General features: G+C 47.9%; 2 protein-coding genes and 2 pseudogenes across 2 annotated transcripts; 2 read left to right on the forward strand and 2 right to left on the reverse strand.

Annotated features, from left to right (window-relative positions):
• Positions 1-2,299: 2,299 nt before the first annotated feature.
• C8G (complement C8 gamma chain) lies at positions 2,300-18,461 on the forward strand. Its single transcript, XM_028750433.2, has 7 exons — positions 2,300-2,479; positions 4,223-4,371; positions 5,374-5,444; positions 7,049-7,150; positions 8,288-8,389; positions 9,663-9,701; positions 18,264-18,461. Exons 1-7 carry the CDS (start codon positions 2,336-2,338, stop codon positions 18,281-18,283), a joined length of 627 nt encoding a protein of 208 aa, XP_028606266.2. The 5' UTR covers positions 2,300-2,335; the 3' UTR covers positions 18,284-18,461.
• LOC114607324 (succinate--CoA ligase [ADP-forming] subunit beta, mitochondrial pseudogene) lies at positions 10,322-11,677 on the reverse strand (annotated as a pseudogene).
• Positions 11,736-15,885, forward strand: LOC114607310 (succinate--CoA ligase [ADP-forming] subunit beta, mitochondrial pseudogene; annotated as a pseudogene).
• A 2,640-nt stretch (positions 18,462-21,101) lies between the features above and the next one.
• Positions 21,102-25,093, reverse strand: LOC114607322 (enkurin-like). The gene is made up of 5 exons (XM_028750430.2): positions 24,962-25,093; positions 24,372-24,520; positions 23,009-23,235; positions 22,119-22,265; positions 21,102-21,541 (listed from the first exon to the last, which is right to left on the reverse strand). Exons 1-5 carry the CDS (start codon positions 25,036-25,038, stop codon positions 21,368-21,370), a joined length of 774 nt encoding a protein of 257 aa, XP_028606263.2. The 5' UTR covers positions 25,039-25,093; the 3' UTR covers positions 21,102-21,367.
• Between the last annotated feature and the right edge of the window lie 1,563 nt (positions 25,094-26,656).

The raw sequence follows: 26,656 nt of genomic DNA on the forward strand, positions 1-26,656 counted from the left end.
TTTCTCCATATATCTGGCTCCTGTGTTGGTGAACTAGCCACCTTCTCAGGGGAGTCCCCTGTCTCTTCCTTGGTGGAGACGGTGTGCTCTGTTGCTTCCAAGAAGAGTTCCAGGTCTCTAATTCTTTGGAGCGTAGCTACACGTTCCTCCAGTTGCTGGACTTTGTCTTTTAAGAGGGCAATCAACATGCAATTGCTGCAGGTAAAGCTGCCTGCAACCTTTGGCAAGATGGCAAACATTGCGCAGGAACCACAGGCGACTGCAGCTGTTCCCTCACCCTCCATCTTGAGAACGTGTCGTTGGGGGTGACTACAGTGGTCCTCTGTGCTAATACTGGCAGTCTTTGGCCTGCACAGGCTCACCCGGTGTGTAGAGCCTCCAGCCCCAGGCACTGTCTATCAAGAAAATGGGTCCTTTGAGTAGGAAGATTCATGCAGTCGCTTTCATCGGATGCTGAAGGATTGTATCTCAGCTTGTCAGTCACTCTGACATTGCCCCAAATCCCAGCTCCCCACCCCAGCCTCTGACTCAGGCCAGGACAAGGACCGTGGACACAGGCACCGTCCAGGCACAACAGCCAAGAGGCTCAGAAAAGCAGCCGATACAATTGTAGCCAGAAGCGGATTCCAAAATCTGAGGGATCCCTTGGACCAGAAACAAGGAGACCAGCGAGGAAGAACAGAGCAAAAGAGCAGCCAGTCGGCTTGGTCTTGATTGAAGACTGTCGCCACAGGACTCCCCCCTGCCCCCAGGTGGAACAAGATATAAGGGCGGGTACACCTGGGTTCTGGGTCCTCCTCCTTTCCTGAGTGTGAAAGGGGCACCCTGTTGCAACAGATCAAGAAAGATCAAGCTTCCTAGCTGCTTTGCTTCTCAATATTCTCTGGTTGGTCTCTGTTATTTTCTCCTACCAATAGAGAACCTACAAAAGGACTCTATATGGGCTCTTGGGTACCCCATAAGGGAAAAGGACCAGTTCATTCTCATAACAGTTACTATTTGTGTTTGTAGGATGTTTCCACAAAACGGCAGCAGTCCTTGCAATACTACTTTTAAAAAAGATATGCACAAGTTTTGATTTTTGTTTTTTTAGAGCTAAGGATTGTGAATTGTGAGGTCAGAAGGCCATGAGACAAAGATATGGGCAGAGGTTATAATTGCACAATTAACCATGGCCAGAGAGGGAGAGACAGTTGCCGAGAACACAAATATCCTGGCATTGGTACACCAATGAGCACATGCAGAGTTATTTACACTGTGCAAACCAAAGCTTGGTTCAGATTCATAATTGAGCTTGAACTGTAACTCTGCCATTTCCCACCGAAACCTTTGTTCCACCCTGGTCATATTAAAGTCAGTAGTAACCTTTGTTCCACCCTGGTCATATTAAAGTCAGTAGTAATAGGGAAAATGAAGTGAATACGTTATCCCTCATGCAACAAGAAAGGAAATTGTCATGGAAAGAAATAGTAATCTCCACGGAGCCTCCATTTCCAAAGGTACTTTACCCGTAGAGAGCGGCTATTTCCCCCAAGGCGGCAACACCTGTCCAGCTGTGTCCACTGTGTGAAAAGGAATGGGGAGTTAGATGTAGCCTTATCTCAGTAGCCCTGAAACGGAGGCATAAAACTGGGGAGGGCTGTTGCCATCTTGCCTTGTGCGCAGCCTTCCTATTGGGGTAACCTTGGCTAAGCTGGTGGCCTCCAGATGTGCTGCTGGGGGAATGACAGGAGCTGTGGTCCAAAACAGCTGGATTACCCCCCCCCCCCCGGTTGGCCAAGGCTGCATTTGGCCATCTGACACACCACTGTGGGAAACTAAGATGTTGGTCTGATGTCTGCAGGACTCCTTACGAAAGCAGGCACATCACAGCACAACACCTAGGCTAATTGATGGAACTCACTGCCACAACATAAGGTAGTGGTCATTTTGTCAAGGGGAGGGGAGATTAGGCAAATTTCATGGGGGAAAGGCAGCCTTGATGGTAACTGATCAAAGGCAATATGGAACCTCCAGGTTTGTAGAGAACCAGAGGTTTTGCCATGAAGATCCTGGGATGGGAGGTGGGGTGGACAATCTATGCAGACCACTTGTATTTTTATTTAAAGCAGAATAAGACAGATGTACACACCTCTGCTCCACTCCCCTTTTCATGGTGGCACCAGGGAAGTCTCTGCCGTCTGCTGACAGGCGTCGATTTCACAAGCTAGTGAGACTTTGCTCTCTTTGGGTCAGCCCTGGCTTCAGACTTCCAGGAAGACTCATAGGGCTGGTTAATGACTGACCAGCTCTCGCCCCCTCTTCTCCTGCCCCACAAGCTCTTCACAGTCTAGCCATGGGTCCCACCTCGTTCCCTTTCGTCCTCTTGCTCCCTCTGCTCCTTGCTGCACCCGGCGCTGCCCGGCGTCCCCCAAAACGCCCAGCCCCAGAGAATCCCATCGACAAGATTGACGTCCAGGCCAACTTCAATCTTGGCCAGGTGAGCAGATGGATTTGGAAAGGGAAACAGAATTTCTTCTGGGGTTGGAGTGGGGCAAGATAGCTGAGCTAGAGCTGTCCAAAACTGCCTCTCAATCATTGGCTGAGATGCTGTGATGTCATGGAATGCCCTGCTTCTTTGCCCTCTGGGATGTTTTTAAAGGTGGCTGCAAGATATTAATTGGAGTGTTTTCCTCGCCTGTCGCACCAGCCGGTGCTCCTGGATCTCACCGGAAGGATTTTCGTTCGTCCCCTGTTGACAGCAAATCCTCTTTAATATCTGCGTCAGAAGGAAGGTTCCAGAAAGAGCTCTGTCCAAATGCCCTGGAGCAATCTGGACCCTGTCCCTGCCCTCCTCTCGCACGACGGCGTTTCTTACAACCTTGTGCTTTACCTTTCTGTCTCTGTCTTGCACACCTGGCAGGTGTCAAGCCAGTCACAAAGGCGTCCTCAGTCCAATCTGGGTCCACAGGTCAAGGGGAAGCCAGGAGGAATGTCCTTCCCAACAACCCCCGCCTCTTGAAAAAACACCCCTGAGCTTGTGTGCTTTGTGGAGAGCCTTGCTCCGTAATGTGATATTTACACACTGGCGGGATATGGCAAACCTTGGTTCTCAAATTCTAAATTTGATTCATGCCAAGTAATTCCATTTAGCTTAGATAATTTAAATCCACCTGCCACACCCCATGACAAAGTTTAAAAGGCAAAGGACTGAAAATCTGTTGGTTGTTAAGGTGATACAAGACTCAAAGCTTTTGCAAGTTGTCTATGCTTTCCAGTGTGATTTGGGGCAGAAAAGGCTAACGGGGTGACCTGCAGGTGGTGATGGACAGCTCCCATCACCCCGACCTTTGCTGGGGTTTATGGAAGTTGTGGTCCAAAACAGATGGAGGGCATCAGGTTGGATATCCTTGGTTTGGAGGAACAAACAAACGACCCACTCCCCCATCCACACAAATCTTATTTTTTAAAATCGCTCAACAATATTGTTAGTGTTATTTACATTCTCACATTCAGTGGGCTGTATCCAACCAAGTTCTACTCAAGAGGATACACACTGAAATTAACGAACTGAAGTCAGACTCATATCCATCCATTTCAGAGGACCTACTCTGATGTACACCCTCTCAACATTCTCCGATGGAAATCTGTTGTTGTTGTTTAGTCATGTCTGACTCTTCGTGACCCCCTGGACCAGAGCACTCCAGGCCCTCCTGTCTTCCATTGCCTCCCGCAGTTTGGTTAAACTCATGCTGGTAGTTTCGAGAACACTGTCCCACCATCTCGTCCTCTGTTGTCCCCTTCTTCTCCTTGTGCCCTCCATCTTTCCCAGCATTAGTGTCTTCTCCAGGGAGTCTTCTCTTCTCATGAGGTGGCCAAAGTACTGGAGCCTCAGCTTCAGGATCTGTCCTTCCAGTGAGCACTCAGGGCTGATTTCCTTCAGAATGGAGAGGTTTGATCTTCTTGCAGTCCATGGGACTCTCAAGAGTCTCCTCCAGCACCAGAATTCAAAAGCATCCATTCTTTGGCAATCAGCCTTCTTTGTGGTCCAGCTCTCACTTCCATACATCACTACTGGGAAAACCATAGCTTTGACTATACGGACCTTTCTTGGCAAGGTGATGTCTCTGCTTTTTAAGATGCTGTCTAGGTTTGTCATTGCTTTTCCCCTCCAAGATTTCTCTGATGAAAAGAGAGACGTCCTAGGTTGTCCCAAGTTGACTCTCTCTCTCCCCTCTTCCAGTTTGCAGGGAAATGGTTCCTGGTCGGGGTGGCCTCGCAATGCAGCTACTTGAGTGAGAACAGCCACCGGCTTGAAGCAACCAACCTGGTGGTCTCTGTGGGTGGCGCAAGCTCTCAGGGATCCTTGTTGGTGAGCACCTTCCGCCCTCTGTGAGTATCCGAGGAAGCTGGCGGGATCCGCTGGGCCCAGATGAATGGGGTGTGTAGGAAAGGCCATCCTCTTTGTTGGTCCCCAAGAACCATAGAACGGTAGAGTTGGAAGGGACCCCCTGGGTCATCTAGTCCAACCGCCTGGATTAGAGGAGTCTCAGCTACTGTTGGGATTTTTCTACCACGTGCCATTCTGTGCAGCTTCACACAAAGCAGTTGGAAGTTGGCCGAAAGCCAAGGATGGCTGAGCAGAGGAGTTATTCTGCCTAGAGATATGGGACCTTGGATACAGCTCTACCGTTGGTTGAGGTTTCACACAGGCATGATGACTTATGACCTTACTGACTGGATAGTGCTGTTGGTCAGTGTGGTGTTCTGAGAGTCGTTTGGAGTTTGTTAAGAGAGAGCTAGTTAAGATCCGTATCTGTTCTTGTACATAGTAAATTGTAGAGTCTGCTGTTTTAAATAATCACCTCTAAGTAACCAAGTTACTGGTAGCAGCGTCTTGTTCCTGCTTCATCCTTCCTGCCAGCAACTGATTGCTTCTGGAACTCTGCGTATGCTCTGCTAGGGTCTGGCTAAGGTCCTGCAACAGGTCAAAGTTGCGAAACACCAATAGCTACAACATCCCTGGCAGATGGCCATCGAACCTCTGCTTAAAAACCTCCAAGGAAGGAGAGTCCACCACCTCCCGAGGGAGACCGTTCTACAGTTGAATAGCTCTTACTGTCAGAGAGTTTTTCCATGGAGAACTATGTCTGCCACCTTTGGAGGAAATCCAGTGAGGTATAAATGTGGTAACCCAAAGGAATGCTCTTTCAAGCAACTATTACATGCGCACACAGAGCCAATGCCTTTGTTTTTTTTCTGGGGAAGTAGGGATGTGTTTTTCTGGTGCTGGCTGTTCCTAGGCAAACAGCCTATGGAGCAGGATCCGGCCTGACGTGGACCGGCCGCGGGAATACTGCCCTGAATGCTTGGTCTTCTCCTCCATCTCCGCAGGGACGGCGTCTGTTGGAACATCCAGCAAACCTACTTCCCCACCAAGATTCCTGGCAGGTTCCTCTTGAAAGGTGGGCGAGGATTGGGGTGGTTTTGCCCATGGGGACCTCCCTCACATTTCCCCCAGTTCCCCCTTCCCCTGAGCAATAATCCTCAGCTTTTCTACTACTGCACGTGTTTCAAGCACTCCCAGTTGATATCTCTAGAACACCTACAGCATGGGTAGGCAACCTAAGGCCCGGGGGCCGAATCCGGCCCAATCACCTTCTCAATCTGGCCCGCGGACGGTCCGGGAATCAGCGTGTTTTTACATGATTAGAATGTGTGCTTTTATTTAAAATGCATTTCTTGAGTTATTTGTGGGGCATAGGAATTTGTTCATGTATTTTTTTAAAAAATAAAGTCCGGCCCTCCACAAGGTCTGAGGGACAGTGGACCGGCCCCCTGCTGAAAAAGTTTGCTGACTCCTGCAAAGCAACCTTGGGCACAATCATCATTCCCACGTTGCCAGGCGCATTTATTAGAATAAAGTAGAGCTGGCCAAGGGAGTTTTGGGTGGAGCTGAAAGTCTATGTCTTAATGCTTCTGCTGCCCTGTTGTTGAAGAGCAAATCTGCTGTCTCACTAGTACCATTAACTCCTCCTGAGCTGAGTTGAAGAAAGAGTCCAAAAGTTTATTTACTGCAGTAAATAGGTTCAGCGCAGTCTCTTCCACAAAGGCTGAGTGGAGGGTGTGTGTGTTAACCTCCTGGAACTTTTATAGGGTTTGCAGACCAAGAATCCATATAAAGTCCAATCAAAATGCTGCAAACATCAGCAGAGGGTAGCTGGCAAAAACACTCATTGGATGCAACTGTCTGGATGTCCAGCCTGCAACTTGACGTGTGTCCAGCCCTTCTAGGGCCCCTCGCTTCTAAAGTTTTGAAGCCCACATAGATACAACCTACATACTTAAAAGAAAGGGAGAATTGTAGTCTGAGGTTTATGTTTACATAGATAACAAGTCCCTGCCCTGTTCAGGGAAGCTTTTAATGTGTGACATCTTAGTGAATTTTTGGTCTTTGTTGGAAGCCGCCCAGAGTGGCTGGGGAAACCCAGACAGATGGGCGGGGTACAAATAATAAATTATTATTATTATTATTATTATTATTATTATTATTATTATTATTATTATTAATAAGGGAGTCATCCTTGGTAAGCTGGCACGGCCAGACTTCCGTAAATCTTCTACTTCAAAATGCCATTCTTATCTGGTGTCTTCAGCAGCCAAGCGGCAACTGGGCTAGGTGTCTTTTATGAACAAAAGGGAACTGCTATGAGCCAAGGAAGCCAAAGGTTTTTAACTGAACCCCAGTGTCTCATTCATTTGGGGCCTTTTATAGGTTTCTCACACAAAGCATATTTTGGAGCTCTTGGCCCACCCCACGCTGTCGCTGCCCAGGCAGGAGTGCAACCCGTTTCGTTTTACAACAAATATTCCGCAAAGCAAGCCAAACTCTGCTCCACCAGGTCTCCGTACTGGGGGAACGTCACCTGTTGGATTTCTGCCTGCTGTGCTGCTCTTTAAAGGCACAGGGGCAAAAGCGCCTCAGAAGCACCTTTGCTTGGAGGGGAGCAGGCAAAGCGCCATTTCTCCATGCGCTGACCTAGGGCGCTCTGTGTATTCCCCCCCACAGGCCGTGGCAGCCCCGTGGACGTTGTGGTGGGGGAAACGGATTATAGCAGCTACGCCATCGTGTATTACCAGAAAGCCCGGAAGATCTCAGCGAAGCTTTATGGTGAGGACTCCTTGGAATCGCTGTGCACGTTTCTGGTGGGCTGGAAACATTCCTGAAGGAGGGAGGGGAGCTCTGTCTAAGCTCAGCCTTGAGAGCTAAAGAGAACCTACAGAGGCAGTGCACCTCCAAGTATCAGTGGTGGGGCAAAAATGAGGAAAGGTCTTCAAGCCCCTCTTGGGAGACCCCTGGAAGCAGTGGCAAGAAGGACACTGGCCCAGTTTGCCCATGGTCTCTGCTTATGCCCTTGTTAGCCAGGATAGGAATGGAGCCCCCAGGCTCAGCGGTAAAGGTAAAGGTAAAGGGACCCCTGACCATTAGGTCCAGTCGCAGATGACTCTGGGGTTGTGGCGCTCATCTCGCTTTATTGGTTGAGGGAACCGGCATACAGCTTCCAGGTCACATGGCCAGCATGACTAAGCCGCTTTTGGCGAACCAGAACAGCGCACGGAAATGCCTTTTGCCTTCCCGCCGGAGCGGTACCTATTTATCTACTTGCACTTTGACGTGCTTTTGAACTGCTAGGTTGGCAGGAGCAGGGACCGAGCAATGGGAGCTCACCCCATCGCGGGGATTCGAACCGCTGACCTTCTGATCGGCAAGCCCAAGAGGCTCAGTGCTTTAGACCACAGTGCCACCCGCGTCCCTCGGCTCAGGGGTAGTCTACTTCAAAAGTGCTAAAGGCTAGGGGTAGACTTTTGCTTCTCCTTCCATAGAAACAGGACTCTGTTTTCACACTTTCAATTGTTCTCCGAGATGTGGAGGGAAAGTGGCGAGTGGGACAGTGGGATCAAATCAGAAACTGGGACGGCTTCTGTAGTTTCAGGACTGTCCCTAGGAAATTGGGACACTTGGGGGGCCTGCATTCAGCTGCTCACCCCTCAGATGCAGGCAAATTGCCCCAAGGTTTCCCGTTGCTTCTCTGTATGAATCACTGCCCTAGGCTTCTCTCCATCCACGCCAGAGGCATTCCAGGAGCAGAGACTTACGCCAAGAGACTTGTTGACAGAGCAGCGCATACTCACCTCAGACATTGCAGAACTGGACCTTTCCATGGGTAGGAGGGGGGGAATTGTGATTTGGCTGTCAGCTGCTTAGGGAACAAAGACAGCATTAACGCTTCCCTTAAATTTATGAAAGGACGAGCCATCCGGGTGAACGACGCCGTCACGGCTAAATTTGAGCAGCGTGTGGCTGGCATAGGCCTGAACGAGGACACGACCTACTACTTCCCTGTCTATGGTGAGTAGAGGATGGGGCTATAATTTCTGGGGTCTGGCTGGGATAGTGAAGAGTAGGTAGGTTCCCACGAGGCAAGGCATAGTGATAACACCAAGAACCTTTCTTGAACTACATAACTGGGAAACAGGGGCAAAGCAGCTGCTTATATACATTTCAGAAGGCCTGGGCCACTCCCACTCCCAACGTGATTGGCTGTCTAAACTTCCAAGCTGCAAATCACGACTCAGAGTTCAAGGGCCAATGGCAGAGGCCCAAATCCTGAAGTGTTCTGTGATTGGACACCATGTATCGAATCAGAACACAGGAGCTCAGATTCCTTAGTCCAGACACAAGCTCAGGCAAACACAGACCCCTAAATACATAACACTGAACATGCAGAAGTCCCCTGGCCCAACACAAGTGATGGGGAAAGACCCCCCTTTGCCAGAGAGGCCCATCCCGTTGGTGCCATTATTCTTGGGTGACACAGTGGACTTGACAGGTCTCTGGATTTGGGGTCCCTGTGGATCCTGACACCATTGGATGCCTCAACAGATGCGTTATGGGGTGAGGCTGCAGTCAAGGGCTCACGTTCTGCCCTTAGAAAGTCCCCGGCTGCTAGCACTTTCAACGTAAAAGAGAGGAGTGATTGACTATGAGGTCATTTCACACCCACGAAAGGCTATGGGTCCATTCGGGGTTTTAAATGCCATGAGGTTACCACTGCCCCCCCCCCCCGGATAATTAACCACGAAAGCCAAAATTTGGCATGCCCCCCTGTGTGCCAAAGTTTTGCTGTTGCTATTCAGCGAAAACCCCACATTTTGCAGCACCCCAAATCTGAGTAATCCATATCTCAAATACGAGGCTGACACTCAAAAATCCCTTCCAGTAGCACCTTAAAGACCAACTAAGTTAGTTCTTGGTATGAGCTTTCGTGTGCATGCACACACTCAAAAATCCGACAGTGTCCAAATCACTCTAAACTGGTGCCAAGTTTTGGCAACAGTTTTGCAGTGAAAACCCCATGTTTTGCAGAGCCCCGCATGTTGTGCAGAGTGTATCCCCCTTATCATCATAAAGTTGTGATGCTGCAAAAGATTCCAGGCTGTGGATTTTGCTCCCCCCGCCTTTAATTTCAATATATAAAGAAATTCATGCATCATGGTAGGCCATGTTGCTGTCATTGATTAAATCTTATGTTTGGGTGCATGTAGAGTTCCCCAGCAGGTTTTGTTTACTCTCCACAACTGAGATAATTGCTCATTTTTCTTCCTTTGGCCCTTTCCCTCAGGGTTTTGCGACTCGGCTGACCAGTTCCACATCCTCAATGGTGAGTTGCAAATTGAACTGCGTCTTCCCTGCTAAATAAATAAATAAATAAATAAAAGTAAATCAGAACGAGAAAAGCTACAGGACTTTCTGTGGCAACTCAAGAATCACGGTAAAACAATTGCTGATTCAAATAGGCCAAGTGTAAAATAGCCTGTTCACACAAAGAACGTGGCATGTTTGGGTTTATTCACCTTGTTGAAGAACGCAGAAATATCAAAGATCCCTTTTGACTTCAAGGAAGACTCTGCTGTTGCGCAGACTTTCTAGCCAAATAATCAGGGATGCATACTGAATTGATTTCAGACTTTTATTAGGGATAACTGCATTTTCAGCTTCAAACTCTGTTTGACAACAAACAAACTTGTTAAAATTGACTTCATTTATGAAGCTGTAAACTGTAGGAAAGAAAAACTGCAAAGTAAGAAGCAGTAAATATTAGCAATATAATACGTTTATATAAATAGTGACCATTTTAATTATCAACCATGACTTAAAGACCAGAAACAAACATACTTATTAAGTGAAAAAACCACAAAAAATTTGGGGTGGGTGGGAACCAACTGAGAACAGAATTCTGCAATGGGTCGGGAACATGAGCCAGGAGGACCTAATACTCCCTCAGGTTCGCAGCTGAAACTTCACGTCCAGGTGAGCTTGCCTTGCCAAGGTCATGATTTCCGACAGCTTCACAGCCATCTCAGCAGCTTTGTCCAAGTCGTCACACGCCAAGATCTTCAAGCCACTCTCTGCTATCAAGGCCTTGCCTGCCTCCACCTGCGTCCCTTGAAGCCTCACGATGATCGGGGTGCTCAGCTCCAGCTCGGTGGCCGCCATGATGATCCCTTCCGCGATGATATCGCACCGCATGATGCCGCCGAAAATGTTCACCAGGATGGACTGGACCCTGTCGTCTGACGTGATGAGCTTGAAGGCCTCTTTGACCTGCTCAGCTGTGGCGCTGCCTCCGACATCCAGGAAGTTGGCCGGTGTCCCTCCGTGGAGCTTGATGATGTCCATGGTCGCCATCGCCAAGCCGGCGCCGTTCACCAGGCACCCAATGTTCCCATCTAGCCCCACGTAGTTCAGATCCACGCTGGCCGCCTCTCGGTCCCTCGTGTCTTCTTGGCTCCAGTCCTGCAGCGCGAAGATCTTCTTCTGGCGGAACGCCGAGTTGCTGTCGAAATTTATCTTGGCATCCATGCACATCACTTTCCCCGTAGAGTCCTCCACCATGGGGTTGATCTCCACCATGAGGGCATCGTACTTAATGAAGATGTTGTAGAGCTTCATCATATTGTCCGCAGCCTCATCCGCCACCTTGGCGGGGAAACCCATCTTCTGGGCGAGCTTCAGGGCCTGGTCCTTCCGGATGCCTTCCACAATGTCAACGGGCTCCTTGACGATGGCTTCGGGGTCCTCGGCGGCCACGTCTTCAATGTTGACACCCCCCTGAGAGCTGCCGATGAGCACGGGGCCCTGGAAGGACCTCTCCATCGTGATGGCAAAGTAGTACTCCTTCCTCGGGTAGCGGCGCTCGCAGACGAGGACTTGGTTGCAGATCCGGCCCTGCTGTCCCGTCTGCTTGGTGAAGAGCTTCTTGCCGATCATTCTGGAGGCGATCTCCCGGGCTTCTTCCGGAGAGGAGACAATCTTCACCCCTCCTTTCAGGCCCCCTTCGAATGTCCCTTTGCCCCGGCCGCCAGCCAAAACCTGCGCCTTCACCACTATGTCTTCCGTCCCAATCTCTTTCGCTGCCTTATAAGCTTCTTCTGGCGTCTTGGCCACCAGGCCGTTAGGGACGGAAACACCAGCTTCTTTCAGCAGCCCCATGCTGAGGTACTCATGCAGAGACAAGCTCCTCCACTGCTGTGCTTGCAGCCCAAGGCCTTTAAACCACCCTGGGCTCCCACCAAACACCAGGCAACCTTCTCTGGCCATCAGGCCAGCCACTCTCAAGGTCCACCGGCAGATCATGGAGGCTGATTCTCGTTCCCTTCTTTGGAGATTTCTCTTGCTCCTGCTCAGATCTCCTCCAACAGACCTTCCAACTGTCATTTTAAGGCGCAGGGCATTTCCCAAGATTCCTTCTTTAACGGTCCTCAACCTGCCTTCCCATTGGCTAGGGCCAAGATTCCACGATGACATCACCACCCTGACTGGACACGCCTCTTTGGTGTCTAAATGATGTTATTGTAGTGGGACACCCCTTAAGATTTGTGGGTGGTGTGATAGCTTACAACAGTGGGCAGGAGCGGATGTGATGTTTGTTTGCAATATTTACTTTCCCCACCCTGAAGAAGTGCAGAGTTTATGGTTCTACCAAGGAATGCACATATGCCAATTGGGCATGTCACTTTAGGGGGTGAAACTTAATTATTTAAAATTTCTTCAGTGAGAATTTCTTAAAAAAATGCTTTTGGGTGTCAGGAATTAAAGCTTGCTATTATTTTAGTGGCTGGACCCACATTTAGCTTGGTAAATCTACGTTTGGTTAAAAATCACACAAACTTCCCTTGGAAAACCAAAGACTTTTAATTTTACCTTCTGAAAATGTCAGGTAATGCTAAATAAATAATAATCAATATAAAATAAAACTGCAAGTACTTGGCAGTTATTTCTACGCAGTTCTACACACATTTCACTTACTAATTATGTTAATTTAACTAAAATAGCTTTTGAATTCCCAAGTTGTGTTGCAACTTGTTAGCACCCCCGAGTTTTGGAATGTGAAAGTTGGAAAGTTCAGCATGCCCTAATAAAGTGAACTTGGCCCGGCGGCAAATGGGCAACAAGGGCAGATCTCTCAGCACAGGTCTGGTATGCTAGCAAGGCCACCCTCCCATCAGCAATTGTGCTGCAGCATTCTGCAGTCACTGGTGTTATATAAAAAACCCTGCTTCTTTTCCCTTATGGGGTATTCCAGAGCCTGTACAGAGTCCTTACACGGGTTCCCTATTGGTCAGAGAAAATAACAGAGGCCAAGCAGAGAATATTGAGAAGCAAGGCAGCTAGTAAGCCTCATCTTTATCAACTGTTGCCACAGGGTCTCCTGCTCACCCCACGCAGGAGGAAGGAGGAACCCAGAACAATGGTGCACAAGCCCTTATATAAACTTTGGAAATTGCCCACCCTGTAGCTCAAGACCACCCCAAAAACATCATGCATACATCACAGAAGGGGGCAGCCTACAGCAGAAATCCGGTTTGCCAGGATACTTGATAATGGCCACTGATTGCTTTACCTGGGCAGCCTGGCCATTCTTTTGTGATGGTAAATGCATCAATTCCTGAATCCAGGCCACAGGCTCACCCTATTCATACACAAGTTACAGGATCTGTAAGCAAAAAGACAAAGGGACGGCCTTCTTCCTTGCAGAGAAACATTTGAGGTCAATTTGGGAGTCAAAATGGTTTGTGAGAGTCAAAATGGCTTCAGGACTGCTCTCCTGTACTATTTCAGGCACGTGGTTTATATACTTACGTACGTGTTTGCCTTGTACATTTATGAGCGTTTATTTTATATTTGGGCATAGCTCATAGCTTCTCTGAGTTATTCAAGCCCCTTCGCCACGGCAAGGCAGTCATCCATGAAGAGGATTTGGGACCTTAGAATTCTGATAGCGCTGGGTTGTGATTCCTGCATTGCAGGGGGCTGGACTGGATGACCCTCAGGGTCCCTTCCACCTCTACAGTTCTATGATTCTATGATGTCACTGAGAACTCTTTGCCCTGGCCAATGAGAAGGCCAGGGAGGTGGACTGTTGGAAAAGGAACTTTGGGAAGTCTCTCTCCAGGGGCCAGGTGGCAAGTCTGGGAAGGAGAAGAAGTTGGGGAAAGTGGGTGACAGCTACCTCCATGATCTGCAGGCAGGCGGTCAGCATGGTGAAGCTGCTGGGGAGGACCGCCATGGCCAGGGTGCTGGGTGGGAACCCAGGATTTAATAGCCACGGGCTGCCCACGCAGCAACAAAGGAGCTTGTCTCTGCATGAGTACCTGTGCATGAAGCTCTTGAAAGACGCCGGCATTTCCGTTCCCTACGGACTGGTTGCGAAGACACCGGAAGAAGCCTACCAGGTGGCAAGAGACATAGGCACCACGGACCTGGTGGTTAAGGCGCAGGTTTTGACAGGAGGGCGGGAGAAGGGGACCTTTGAGGGCGGCCTGAAAGGAGGAGTGAGGATCGTCTATTCTCCGGAAGAAGCCCGGGAGATCGCCTCCCTGATGATTGGCAAGAAGATCTTCACCAAGCAGACGGGAGAAGAGGGCCGGATCTGCAACCAAGTCCTCATCTGCGAGCGCAGGTACCTCCGGAGGGAACACTACTTTGCAATCATGATGGAGAGGTCCTTCCAAGGCCCCGTGATCATCGCCAGCTCCCAGGGGGGCGTCGCCATCGAAGACATCGCGGCGGGGAAACCTGAGACCATCATCAAGGAGCCCGTCGACATTGTCGAAGGCCTTCGGAACGACCAGGCCCTGAAGCTCGCCCAGAAGATGGGCTTCCCTTCTAACCTGACGTACGACGCTGCGGACAATATGATGAAGCTCTACGACTTCTTCATTCAGCACGACGCCCTCATGGTGGAGATCAACCCCATGGTGGAGGACTCTACGGGGAAAGTGATGTGCATGGATGCCAAGATCATTTTCGACAGCAACTCGGCGTTTCGCCAGAAGAAGATCTTTGACCTGCAGGACTGGAGCCAGGTGACGGAGGAAGACAGAGATGCCGCCCACGCAGAGCTCAACTACATCGGCTTAGACGGGAACATCGGGTGCCTGGTGAACGGCGCCGGCTTGGCAATGGCTACCATGGACATCATCAAGCTCAACGGAGGAACCCCGGCCAACTACCTCAACGTCGGAGGCGGTGCCACCGTGGAGCAAGTGACGGAGGCCTTCAAGCTCATCACGTCCAACGCAAACGTGCAGGCCATCCTGGTCAACATTTTTGGGGGGCTCATGAGGTGCGACGTCATCGCACACGGCATCATCATGTCGGTCAAAGACCTGGATCTCAAAGTACCAATCGTCATGCGGTTGCAAGGCACGCGGGTCGAAGACGCGAAGGTTTTGATCGCTGAGAGTGGCCTGAGGATCTTGCCCTGCGACGATCTGGATAAAGCCGCCAAGATGGCCGTGAAGCTCTCGGCAATAATGAACCTGGCAAGGGAAGCGGAAGTGGATGTTATGTTCCAGTTGCCACCCTGACGGAGCAGATTTTTCGGGCTTATTTCTGCAAAAGACACATAAACCCCATCGTGGTCTCAGTTTTCCACAATAATCTCCCCCAACCCTGTTTTGTGTGCATGTCTGAGTTGTTTAATAAGCACATATGGATCGGATCTTTAACTTACAGTTGCTAATATAATAATTTTCATGTAGATTATTATATTGCCAAAATTTATTCTTCATGGCAGGCTCCCCCACCGCCCAGTTTACAGTCGCAAAAATGATGTAATCCTCAACAAGCGTAAAAGAGCTTAAATCTGAAAATACATTTCATCCAAATAAAAGTCTACAATCAATTGGATTTTTGGAATTGTCTCCCTGATTATTGGACATGTATGACAGCAATATCCGTACTTCCATATGTGAGCAACACTTTTTCTGCCCAAATGAAGAATGGATGAATCCGGTCAAATGTGGTTTCTCGTTTTCCCTTTCTTTTCCAGTTCTCCTCAGGTCTGCATCAGTTTGCAAAAAGTTTTCTTGAAAATTTAGCAGAATTTTAGTGCACACATATCTGATGTACTATTGCATAATGCACATACATTTGCAACCAACTTAAACTAATAGAATATGTTTTTGTAATGCCCCCCCCCCCCAGGCACCAACTTGAATTAAAGATTGGGGGCCTCAGCTAAGCCCCGGCCCTGATCCGGTGCACCTTATCCCTCTAGTCTAGCTTGTCTGCCTGCTCTTCCTTCCCTGTGGGCCCCATGTGGGGCACAGAGACATTCTGGGGGAAGGTCAAGGGGTCACGAGATGCCTGCACCCCACTTTCCAGTCACTTCATTATTACTTTTAAAGTATTTATTTCGTTTTTCAGATTAAGATTTTACAGCCACATATCCAACATACAACATAAAAACTAGACTCCCAGGTATCTCCCAGACTTCCCTTCCCCCCTTTGTGGGTCCCACTGTTAATCCTTTCTTCCTGCATCCTTTATGACAATCCAAATCTTTCTTCCAAATCTTACCTCTCCATTGTGTCCAAAATTCACCCTTAAACTACGAGTGATATTCCAACCCTACTAACGATTTAAACTGTTTACAATGATCTTTAAGATAAGTTATAAATGTTCCCCATTCCTTATTGAAATTTTGGTCTTCCTGATTTCTGATTCTTCCAGTCAATTTGGCCATTTCGGCATAGTCCATCAACTTGATCTGCCTGCCTTCTCTGGTTGGGACTTTATCGTCTTCCCATCTCTGGGCTAATAGCATCCGCACAGCTGTGGTCACATACATAAATATGACTTTATTTAGCCCCATCCTTGGTTAAAAAGGCAACCCATAAAAACAATCATTAAAAATGGGAGGGGCCAAGGGCCTGGGCATGAGGCTGCTGTAATAAACAAAAATCTGCCCTTATTCCCTTATAGGGGACACAAGAGCCCTTATAGAGTCCTTTGCAGGTTCTTTATCGGTAGCAGAAAATAACAGAGGTCAACCAGAGAATATTGAGAAGCAAAGCAGCCAGTAAGCCTGATATTTATTAACTGTTGCAACAGGGTGCCCCCTTCACACACAGGAAAAGAGGAGGACCCAGAACCAAGGTGTGCCCGCCCTTATATATACATTTTAAATTGCCCGCCTTCGAGTCCAAGACCACCCCCAGAAACATCTGACCTACAACACAGAAAGGGCGGTCTACAACAGAAATCTGAGTGCGTTGTTTATTTCCTGTCTGGCAGGTTACCTGTTAATGGTCACTTGATTGGATACCCTGGGGAGCCTGGCCAGTCTTTTGTAATGACAAATACTTCGTTCCTGAGCCAGATCACAGGCTCACCCTATTCATACACAGACATACCCTTAAGACAGGATTTGTGAACAAAAAGACAATGGGGAGGCTTTTCCATTTTCCTTTGACCTAGCAGATAAATTATTTGAGGTCAATATGGGAGGAACAAAATGGTTTCAGGACTTTTTCTGTGGGGTTTCAGACATGTGGTTTATATATGCAGTTATGAACATTTATCCTTAATTTTTTTATTTCACTACCATGGTGCCGTGTTGGGGAGCCCAGGATTTAAGCTGACGAGTGGCCATTTTGGCTGGACTATTACGCCCCCCAAAGGTTATTAGCTGTGTCCCTAAAACACTTCTCTTGCATTCTCTTGCATTCACAGTCAGAATGCAGAAGAACAATGGGAGAAATATGCATGTCTAGAAAGGCTGTTTGAAGGTGCATAATGCAGCCTGAAACTATGGATCAGGGCTTAGATTGAAACCTTTTAAAAGCAGACCATGCTGGAAATAGTCATACAGGGCACTGAGCAAATGCCCATATTCCAGGAGGCTGCAGAGCAGAAAGAGGGGAAAAAGGAAGCCAGGTGTTTCTATCACGGCTGCTCAGAGCTGCCTTGGGCTCTTCCACAACTGTCACCTCGCAGCAGCCCTTCCATCAAGCTCCCTGCACTGTTTGCACCCCAACTGGTCATTATAACTTTAAGATCTAGTACCTGAGCTTATTCCTTTCCTTCTCCCTCCCCATTCTCCTTTCCTTTTATGCCATCTATTTTAGATTGTTTTTAGTTGATTTGGCTAAATACTTTATAAATAAATAAGTGAACACACTGTGCATATCCCTAGTATATTCTCGCCACTTTTAGAAAAGCCACCAAGAAAAAGAAGATATTTTTAGAACTGTCACCAAGGGGGAGGTGGGACAAGGAGTAAGAGCAGGTACAAAAAAACGATGCAGAAAGAACAATGAGTCTAGCAGTACTCTTACAGGGCAGCACTGGGGGAAATATCCACATCGGGTTCTTTTCAACTGACTTTACTCGGCGTAGACCTGCTGAAATTAGTGCTCACATGACTAAGGCCACTAGTTCAAAACCCGTCTCAGACATTAATTTCTTCAGGGGAGACTACCTTAAGGCAGACAGTGGCAATTCTTAGGATATTTGATCAGAGAGGAGCTGCAATTCACTTTGATACAGATGAAGGAGCCCAAGAATTGGAAGGGGCTCAGGACATCATCCACACTGACCCCCCCAACCTATAACAATACGGTTTAAACCAGAATTTTATATATAGTAACAGGAAATTGAAACGGGACCTATCCAGCATTGCATCGTAAGGGGATGTTACAACGTGGAAAGAGATGGGGAAAGAGGGGTGTTCCTTTTTTTAAAAAGCAACAAACTTGAACCCAGGTGTGCTGAGCCACCAAGAGAGATGGAAGGTGTTAAGATGTGTCGCCTTCTCTATCGAATAACAGAATAAAGTAATATTCCTTTTGACGAGGAAACATTGCAAAGCGTTGTTTTGACCGAGTAAAAATACACAGCCGTTTCCCTGCCTGTGTTTGTTTGTTTACTACAGATATCAAGGTGGTGGCGTAACGGACTAAGACCTGGGAGAGGCCAGGGTTTGAATCCCCACTCAGCCATGAAGCTCACCGGTCACTGCCCTACTTCACAGGGTTGTTGTGATGATGAAATGTATACGGCCTCGAGACCCCTGGAAGATAAAGGTGGTATATAAGTATGATAAATAAATAAATACAGCAAAAAGGAAAAAGAGCCTATAAATCTTTTTTAAAAATTAAAGACGTTCTTTTTTTAAAATATACATTTTTATTGATTTTTTTAAACATATCAATTCCAACAATCATATAACATAACTTCTTATCTTATACAATATTTTAGACTTCCATCAACACCTCTGATGATTTTTCGTTCTTTATCACTTATTCTGCATTTCTTAATTTCACAATTACTCTTAATTATCATTAACTAATAACTCTCGCCGTAGTCTTTCTTGCAATATTTCAAATAGTCCTCCTTACAAAACTTCTTGCAGTCCTGCTAGCGTAATCTGTTCATTACAGTTACTTTTCAAATAGTTCGTATATTTACTCCAGAGAGCCAGTGTGGTGTAGTGGTTAAGAGCGGTGGACTCGTAATCTGGGGAACCGGGTTCGCGTCTCTGCTCCTCCACATGCAGAGGAGTCACACTTGGGCCACTTGGGCCACTTAAAGGGAGTGAAAGGCGGGATATCAAATCCAAACTCTTCTTCTTCTTCTACTCCAGTCTTCTAAGAATCTCTGGTCCCGCAGGTTTCGAATCCTTGCTGTTAATTTATCTAATTCTGCATAGTCCATCAATTTCATCTGCCATTCTTCTTTCGTCGGTAACGTTCTGAGGACCTAACTGCATTAAGGTTTCCTAAAAGTTGATATGAGGAGGCAATTTCACAGCAGGACTGAAGTGTCTGGGGAAGAGAAGGGTCATCTTTTGTTCCGCAGTCATGGAAGGACACAGAGAGCCCTGAGACAGGCGACTCGGGAACATGAAGCAGCCCTTCCCAGATTGAGAAGGACCTTGGGCTTCTCCTGCCCTGATGTGCCTGTGCTTGCAACTCTCTTAGTTCAGCAAAGCCAAACAGGACCTATTGTCTTGATACACCTGTACAGGACATTTCACAGAAACCTTGAAGTCCTGAAACAGTTGCATCAAGCATTCACAATCCCTGAGTGAAAATGACAGGGCATTGAGTTCTGCTTCACAGGAATTTAGGCTTACTGTCATCTACTTTTTGCACAGCCAGTCAAACAGACAGACAGTGGTTGTACATGTAGTATACTCCAGAAGTGCTTGTACCATCTGTGGTGTCACTTCCCAAACTAGCATCTGCAAAGATTTCAAGACCTCCGGTCTTCTGACTGGTGAACCTCAGCCTGTAGTGCAAAGTCCCTTTCAAATAGCGGGCTATGTGCATCAGAGCTTTCCAATCCTGAACAGTAGGATTGTTAGCATGTCTGCTAAGCAGGTTAGTGCTTACAGCTATGTCAGGTCTTGAGCATCTAGCAATGAAATTCAACTTGCCTAGAATGCATCTGTACAGCGTTGTGTCAGGAAAGGCTTCAGCAGTACCATCTACCTGGTAACCTGTCACCATCGGTGTGTCTGCTGGGTTTGCATCAGCCAAATTCAACCTGGTTGAATCAGCAGTTTTCTGTGTTTGGTGTACCAGAAAATTACCTGCCTGCTTTCTTCATGCAGGATGCATTCATGAACAGCACAGAAGATTTGGTCACATGGCATGGCCAAGATGCCAGGGATGGTTCAGGGTTTGACCTATATCTTAAACAGTGCCGTGTGCCCTCGCCATGCAGTCTCTCTAATCACGAGAAGCAGCAAAGGCATATCATTGACATGCGCCAAGCTCAGTAACGGAGCTGCGATGGGTGGGAGACGGAAGGGAGCTTCCAAGTGGCAAGGGGGTGTCGGGGGGCACTTGTGTTCCCGGTGCTAAAAAGTCCCAAAGGCTGCAACCGTTCTTCATAGGGGAGTTCCTCCACCCAGTGGCGTAGCGGCAGTTGTCAGCTGATGGAGTAGGGTTGCCATATTTCAAAAAGTGAAAATCTGGAAAAAGCTTTTCGTTTCCTTTGCTTTCCTTTTGGCCAAAACCCCCCAAAGAACAATAAGATTCAGAATGCAGCAGTCTGATTGGTCCTAGAACAATAGGATTCAGAATTCAGCAGTCTGATCGGTCCACAGGAGCCACCCAATCCAGCTCCAGGTGGAAGTGAATCCGCAACCTGATTGGCCTACAGGCGAATCCCGGAATTAGCCAATCACGTGGGGCCCATTGTGTAAATAATGTATATAAAGCAGACATTCTGGGGGAACTTCCATTCCTCCTCACCACTATGAGCTGAATAAAGAGCATGAAATCCACTCTCGACTCCGAGTATATTTCACGGCACTAAAGTGGGAATGTTAGTCGAGGAATCTGCAGTGACTGTGTGCGGCAGAGGAAGACTCTGGATCAGGCAATGTACTTGCAACGACAAGTCTTTGCGAATAAATGTACGGAGTCCAGCATTTTGTGTGCAATAAAGGCACCAGAAACTTCCCCACCGATATGCATCAAACAGAAAAGCTCGTAAATCTGATTTTGCTCGTCAGGGAGAGGTGGGTTAAGCCTGGGCTTTGGGTTTTAAAGAATTTTGCTTTTCCATTTATATTTTGAGGTCTTATTTATTGTGCACCGCTTTGGACAATGCGTGTGGGAGAGCAGCATTCGCTTAGCTGTGGTCCCTGCATTGCGGGGGCTGGACTAGATGATGCTGTGGGTCTCCTTCAACTCTGCAATTCTGTACATAAATAAGTACACAGGTGATGAATGAAACTGGTGTGGACATTTATTTCAAAATAAAACAAGATTTCATTTTGCACCTTTGTCAAAGCTGTAACATTCCAAACTTACATGTTGGCTAAAAGCAACTATTAAAATAATTTGTTAAAAACAACTTGTTACACGACGGGCAGATTCCATCCACAGCGGAGGACCTGTGTGGCTTCATTGATTTCAGAGGGAGAACGGTGAGCTATGCCTTCGTTCCCACCCTGTTACCAATGATGGGCCTTGAAGGTGCTTGACTGAGCCTGGATCATGCCCAATATCTCTGATGGTACCCCTATACACTTGAAATATACACAATGTCGTGTTTCTCGAGTAATTTGATGTAGTGCTCCAGCTGCATCATCTCCACCTCCATCTTCTCTTTGCGAAGTCTCTTCGGAATCGAATCGAGGAAAACGGAAAGACTTTGGTATTCGTGGTTGATCTCCTCCCAGTTTTTCTTCAGGCCCTGAGAGAAGGAAGGGAAAAGCAAACTCTAAGCACACTTATGAAGTGTGCGGCGGCAGGAGGATGCCAAAATGTGCTTGATGTGCCTTTGCAGCCAGCAGTGCAGAAAGAAATTTAAACATGGATAAAATGAATGTATTTATTTCATAAAACACATGCACTGCTTGATTGTAAAAACAAGAACAGCCCTCAAAGCCGTTTTCAAAAGAGACAAAATAATAAAATTATCACTAAGAAAAATTAAGTACGATGATTTAATTTTACATAACGATATACTGAAAACAGATTAAGACCGGCATCAACTTTCTAAACATCTGGGTAGCTTGTCTAAACAAGAATGTATTTAGCAGGCACCAAAAAGAGGACAGCATAGGGGTCCGCCTGGTGTCAGGGGGCATAACTTGAAAAACTTTTATCATGTTGCCTCTTCCTCACCTTTTCTCTTAACTAGAAAGCCCCAAACGCTGCAACCATTCCTCACAGGGGAGCCTCTCCAGCCCCATGATAATTTTGGTGCTCCTTTTCTGAGCCAACTTATTTCCCCCCTGTCCTGTCTGATCTGCGTCACCCCTGTGTACCTCCATGATTTTCTCCTTCTCTGCCTTGGAGAGTCTTGTCAGGCCTTTCTGCATGAGGGCTTGCTGGAGGTAAGCATCGCTCTCCTCCTGAGCCTTCTTGGCGTCCATTATCCGCTTCTTAATGTATTTTGGTGTCACACCAAAATCCTGCAAGGAAAACACACTTGGATGTCCCAAACGATGCATTGCAGAAAACGCCTGAACACCCCCTAATCTCCTCCCCCAAGCCCACAAAGCATGACAAGAAATTGACCGAGAAAATGTTCACTGTAGGAATAAACAAAGCGGCCAATACTTTAGTTTTGGTACTGTGAATGTATATATGTATGTATGTATTAATCAATTATTTGCCCAATGAATCAGATCATGAGCAAAATGCGAATAAAAGAAAACCATTTAATAATAATAACAACAAAAAAGTATTACTTATACTCCACCCATCTGGCTGGGTCTCCCCAGCGACTCTGGGCAGCTTCCAACAGGATATTAAAAACACAATAAAACATTAAATATTAAAAACTTCCCTAAACAGGGCTGCCTTCAGATATCTTCTAAAAGTCAGATAGTTGTTTATTTCCTTGACATGTGGTGGGAGGATGTTCCACAGGGACGGAGCCACTACTGAGAAGGCCCTCTTGGGTTAGCGTCTTTAATGAGCCTATGTAAGGCCTCTTGAACCTTAGCAACACATTTTAAATATTATTTTAACCAAAGCATCTGGGATTTTTAAAGGTGCCTAGAGAAGGGCATCTCCAAGGAGGGCTGAGAGAGAACCCAAATCTGAAAATCCTGGAGAGCCTTTGCTGCAAGCCAGTGTAGACAACACTGGGCCAAATGGCCCAAGAGTCAGATCCAGAAAAAGCAGCTTCCTGCGCTCCTCTGAACCATACCTTTTTGTGGAGGTATCTTTGAATGAGCCCCGAATCATCCAGGAGGAACTTGTCTCCCTTCCGCACGTCCACACATGCCCGGAGGGGCTTCTTGGCCACGGCCATGATGGCCTCGGCGACGTTTGAGGAGATGTAATCCTTCTTGCTTCGGATGCCCATGATGGGGTGGTCGTTCCTCTCGGGCACATTCAGCCCTGGCGGCTTCTTCATGCCTTGGTTCCTTCTTCCTGCATTGTTATGGAAAAGCCACACATTCGCAACTGTTTTATCAGCAAAGAACTGCCTTGGGGACCCTCTGGCACGCAGGCCCTCTCCCCTCCTGAGGTTTCTGGCAACTGGGATTCAGAAGCATCGCTGCCTCCAACTGTGGAGGGCAGAGCAGAGCCACCCTGGCTCGGAGCCACCCATAGATCTCTCCTCCATGAATGGTTCCTCCAAAGAATTGTGGGTGCTGAGAGTTGTTGAGAGATCCTTATTCCCTTCCCAGAGTTACAGTTTGGCTGACAGGAGCGAGCCAGCAGTAAATCACACTGAGCAAGTTGGAGTTAACTCCTTAGTAGCAAAAGCAGGATGAGGTGAGCTGATCACAGCAGGAGGGGGAGACACCCATGACTCTTCACCATCCAGACCCATCTCTGCCTCTTGGCCTCCCTCCTCTCCTGCTTTAGCTTCTGCCTCTGAGTCTGGGCTCCTCTCTGCCACAGACTCTCCCCACTCACTAAGCCCTGTTGCCTCTCCAGCTTCCGATACCTCCTCTTCCCAGTCTTCTCCCTCGTCTCCTTCTTCCCACTCATTGTTGCCCCACCACCCCTCCCTGGGCTCTGAGCCTTCTTCCCTTGGTGGTTCCCTACCTGGTTCCTCCCACCATTCCTCTGCTCCCAACGTAAGTACCGAGTGTGTGGGGTTGTGGGTGCTCCAGGCCTCACAACATTCCCCATGAAGGGGCAGGGCACCCACAATTTTTTGTCCCACCAGGGAAAAAACAAGGTATACAGAAATAAACAACAACAGCACAGTTGCACACTGGGTTCACTTGCAGCCCCAGAAGAAAGCAGAACTTTTCTAGGTAGGCCTGGTCTGGTCCAGTGTCCAGCTTGTTCTCTCAGACCAGATGCAGAATCCTAGAATCATACAGCTGAAAAGTTGGAAGGGACACAAAGGGTCAACTAGTGCAACTCCCCGCAATGTACAGAGCATGCAAAGTGGTGGCTGTGACATCTTTCCCTCCCAGAGACGGTGGTCCTCTCTCAAATGCTTTCCAAGAGGATTGGGAGAGACCCACAGCACAGAAGATTTAAATGGCTCCGGAGATTCGTGCTTCCAGAGAACTTCACCCCGACCCCATGGTTCTGCTAAAACGTACGCTTTAAGAGCTTGGGTTCGTTGGCATGCTTCCGAAGAAACTCTCTCGGAGTGGGGATGTAGAGCTTGGGGATCCCCATGGTTTTGGAGGGCGCCGTCTTCCTCTCTTGGATTTCGCGTATCACAGTTGGCTTAAAGGTCGACATAAACCTTTCATTCAAGAGGTAGCAGAAAGAAGCACTTAGAACTCAAAAGGAAGCTATGTACTCTCGCCCCCAAGGACACCATTTATATTTCAAGAGTCATTGTCTGGCCATCAGGCAAAGTGGGGCAGCTGCCTCAGGTGGCAGGTGCTGGGGGGTGGGGTGGGGTGGTAGTGGGAGCCATTTGGGGCTGAAGTGACTTTAAATAAATAACTAAAGGTAAATAAATAAAGCAAAGAGCTCCCACTACAGTCAACAAGACTAGCTTGCCCCATTGATCTCACTAATGCCTACGTTCGACTGACTACGGCTGGATCCAACCCACCAAATTAATTTCCTTTAAAATGATTTGGAGTGCGATGAGAGCCCCTCTGTACTATTTCCCGAGGGGTGTTTTTGTTGTTTTTTGTTTTTTTAAAAATTAATGTTTGCTAGTTTGCCCCCATACCTGACCGTCTTGACAGGTTTTTTCTCCTCTTTGGGAATCAGGTTGTAGATAATCTCCTCGGCATAGAAGGCAGTCATCTTCAGGCTTCAGGCAAAAGTCCTGGAGAGAGCTGCATCGAAATTGCACAATGCAGAGGTTTTCAACCTTTTTGAGTCCACGGCTCCCTTGACCAACCTTCTTTCTGTGGCCCCCCTGTGGGGCTCAGGAGCCCAGTCATGCCACCCCTTGCCTGCAGAGCCGGCAGCCCCTCACCCATTTTCAAACACCCTCCTTTGTGGAGTGTTTCCTAAGCCTCCTCTCCCCTCTTCTTGGGAGTCCTCTGGGCAGCCGCTGGTCTCTCCAGCCCCTGTGCCCCATAGAGAGGTGCCTCCTCACTCTGCCCCACAGGGGCCTGGGACTTGTCTGTCCAGTCCCAACAGCAAGGGCTGATGGACTGGCCATCTGGACTCCCTTGCCCACTTGCTTGCTTACTCTGAAGCTGCCTCAACTCCTGGCAATCAGCCCCCCTGGCCAGCCCCAGAGGCCCCATTCAACTGGGGAGCTTGTAGCCAGGGCTGCTGCAAATAACAGCCACACAAGCCTTTGGGAGGCAGAGACACAAGAGGGCATCAGAGGAGGGAGGGAAGGAAAGAGGGACAGAGGCCAGGGTTGCCAGCGGCACCCCTGACCATCATTCAAGGCACCCCAGGGTGCCATGACACACCGGCTGAAAACCCCTGGCACAAGGCATTAGTCAAGGCACAAAGTGGGTAAGGACCAGTTTACGAGGAGCCTAGCACTGCCTGCTAAAGTGAAAAACGACTCTGGATGAGGTACAAGGAGGCCTTTCCTTGTACAGCAAAACTAAATTGGGTTGAGTAAGTGTTTCCACTTATGGTTGGATGAAGAGATGGTGAGGCGTTAGGGTGGCAGAAGACAGTTGGCCAGAGGATGAAACATCCAAGATGAGGTACCGTATTTTTCTGTGTATAAGATGCCCCTGTGGGTAAGATGCCCCCTATTGTTTGGGACTCAGAATTAAGAAAATGCACTATCCGTGTATAAGACGACCCCTTATTTTTAACTTCAAAAAATTAGGAAAAAATATAGTCTTATACATGGAAAAATACGGTATATTCTTTTTCCTATATGGGGAGTGTGTCCTAATGGAAAGCTCTTGCAGACTCCTTGAACTCTGTCCTGCAATGCAGCACTGAATACTGTCTGACCAACTGGGAATATAAGTGTGAAGGCACCATACTTGAAGCCCTAAGGGGAAATTTCTAGCAGGGGAGGAACCAAACCCCCAGGAGGCAGGACTACTGAATCTTACAAATATGCTCTCTTGGCAGCCAGACTTTTAGACAACAACAATGGTTTGGGATTCATTTTCAGGAAGTGATTGTTAGCGCTTGAGATCCAGAAAACTGAGGGGCACAAATCCATGGTGTAACTCAATTTGAAGTACAGTGGTACCTCAGGTTACATACGCTTCAGGTTACATACGCTTCAGGTTACAGACTCCGCTAACCCAGAAATAGTACCTCAGGTTAAGAACTTTGCTTCAGGATGAGAACAGAAATCGTGCTCCAGCAGCGCAGCAGCAGCGGGATGTCCCATTAGCTAAAGTGGTGCTTCAGGTTAAGAGCAGTTTCAGGTTAAGAACAGACCTCAAGAACGAATTAAGTTCTTAACCGGAGGTACCACTGTACTGCG

The sequence above is a fragment of the Podarcis muralis genome, chromosome 12 (genome assembly GCF_964188315.1).
Source record: "Podarcis muralis chromosome 12, rPodMur119.hap1.1, whole genome shotgun sequence".
Taxonomy (NCBI): Eukaryota; Metazoa; Chordata; class Lepidosauria; order Squamata; family Lacertidae; genus Podarcis; species Podarcis muralis.

Coding starts and splice junctions, on each gene's coding strand:
- C8G (XM_028750433.2), top strand. CDS start 2,336: ATGGGTCCCACCTCGTTCCCTTTCGTCCTCTTGCTCCCTCTGCTCCTT. Junction 2,480..4,222: donor CCAACTTCAATCTTGGCCAG/GTGAGCAGATGG, acceptor CCCCTCTTCCAG/TTTGCAGGGAAATGGTTCCT. Junction 8,390..9,662: donor CTACTACTTCCCTGTCTATG/GTGAGTAGAGGA, acceptor CCTTTCCCTCAG/GGTTTTGCGACTCGGCTGAC.
- LOC114607322 (XM_028750430.2), bottom strand. CDS start 25,038: ATGACTGCCTTCTATGCCGAGGAGATTATCTACAACCTGATTCCCAAA. Junction 24,521..24,961: donor AAACCTGTCAAGACGGTCAG/GTATGGGGGCAA, acceptor CTTGAATGAAAG/GTTTATGTCGACCTTTAAGC. Junction 22,266..23,008: donor AAAGATACCTCCACAAAAAG/GTATGGTTCAGA, acceptor TTTTCCTTGCAG/GATTTTGGTGTGACACCAAA.